At 36.4% G+C, this 1,186-nt stretch overlaps 1 protein-coding gene across 1 annotated transcript in view; it reads left to right on the top strand.

The window, feature by feature from the left end:
• LOC106526389 (transient receptor potential cation channel subfamily M member 5) overlaps window positions 1-1,186 on the top strand; it is a gene marked incomplete at its 5' end in the record, with an annotated part of 34,607 nt that overhangs the window by 13,638 nt on the left and 19,783 nt on the right. The window contains 2 exon segments of the mRNA XM_014020986.1: window positions 582-710; window positions 932-1,061. Coding sequence (XP_013876440.1) covers window positions 582-710; window positions 932-1,061 — 259 coding nt within the window.

The raw sequence follows: 1,186 nt of genomic DNA on the forward strand, positions 1-1,186 counted from the left end.
TCAATAAAAGTAACATTCACTGACTTCCACAATGTTTTCTCTTCATTTCTTTGAGTGTTCCTGAAAGCCAACAAGTTGCACTTTGGAATGAACTTATTATTGTATCATTTTTTTGATCTGAGTTTGTTTTACAGAATGAAATGTCTGAATGAGTGCTCATCCAAGACTGCAGTCAAGTCCATTTCCTCATAACTTYAAGTTCTGAGAGTGTAAGGGCATAACGTACGGCTCATGTAACTAACCGACCCGTACAGTCCATACATAAGAAAATTAAGACTGTAGAAAATATCATAGGTCAAATAATTAGTTCTATTGGTTTTTCAAGTGTGTCCTTATTCCTGTATTTTGTATCAGTATCCAGATTTTAAACTCAACAAAATCACAAAAATTGATCAGTTTTTTGTAAGAGGAGAACATTCACTTAAGTTTCTAAAGTGCCTTTTGTGCATCTGATAGTTGATGTTGAATGTTTAAAGAACAAAATGTAGTTTTTCACAACATTAAAAACAAGTGAGCAAAGATGACTTCTGTTTGATGTGAACAAACTCTTAGATTATGTTTCTGTCTGTTCTGAACCTCAGAAAGTGACAACGTTGCTGCAGGGAGAATGTATGTACCGGGACCAACCCTGCAGCAGACCCTGGGCAGCCCTCTTCATCTGGGCTGTCTTACAGAACCGCAAGGAGATGGCTATTTACTTCTGGGAGATGGTGAGTTGTGGGCATTACATTGTACATTAAAAAAAGTTGTGATCTCTTCAAAAACCAGTTATGCACTCAACTTCATTATTTAAGGTTAAAACAATCACCATCAGCGCTGATGGAATCAGCTAAATTCATGAGCACATCACAACAAACCTTGCTGGTCATAAAGCTTCTATCCAGTTTGATTTTAACTCAGTTATTCTTGGTATCTTGTGTTTCTTTGTCAGGCAGGGGAATCTGTACTGAGTGCTCTTGCTGGCTGTAAGATATTAAGAGAGCTTTCGAAGCATGAGAATGATACTGAGAGCAAGCTGTCAATGAAAGAACTGGCCCAGAAGTTTGAAAACCTGGCACATGGTGAGTTTRAAAACATCAAATGGCGATTCATCAGTTTACTGTACATTCAATCCTTGTTCTCAATAAAAACATTATATTTGCTATATGTGTTATGTATTACTATGTAATACAATATACTCATATGT

The sequence above is a fragment of the Austrofundulus limnaeus genome, unplaced genomic scaffold (assembly GCF_001266775.1).
Source record: "Austrofundulus limnaeus strain Quisiro unplaced genomic scaffold, Austrofundulus_limnaeus-1.0 Scaffold274, whole genome shotgun sequence".
NCBI classification, from domain to species: domain Eukaryota; kingdom Metazoa; phylum Chordata; class Actinopteri; order Cyprinodontiformes; family Rivulidae; genus Austrofundulus; species Austrofundulus limnaeus.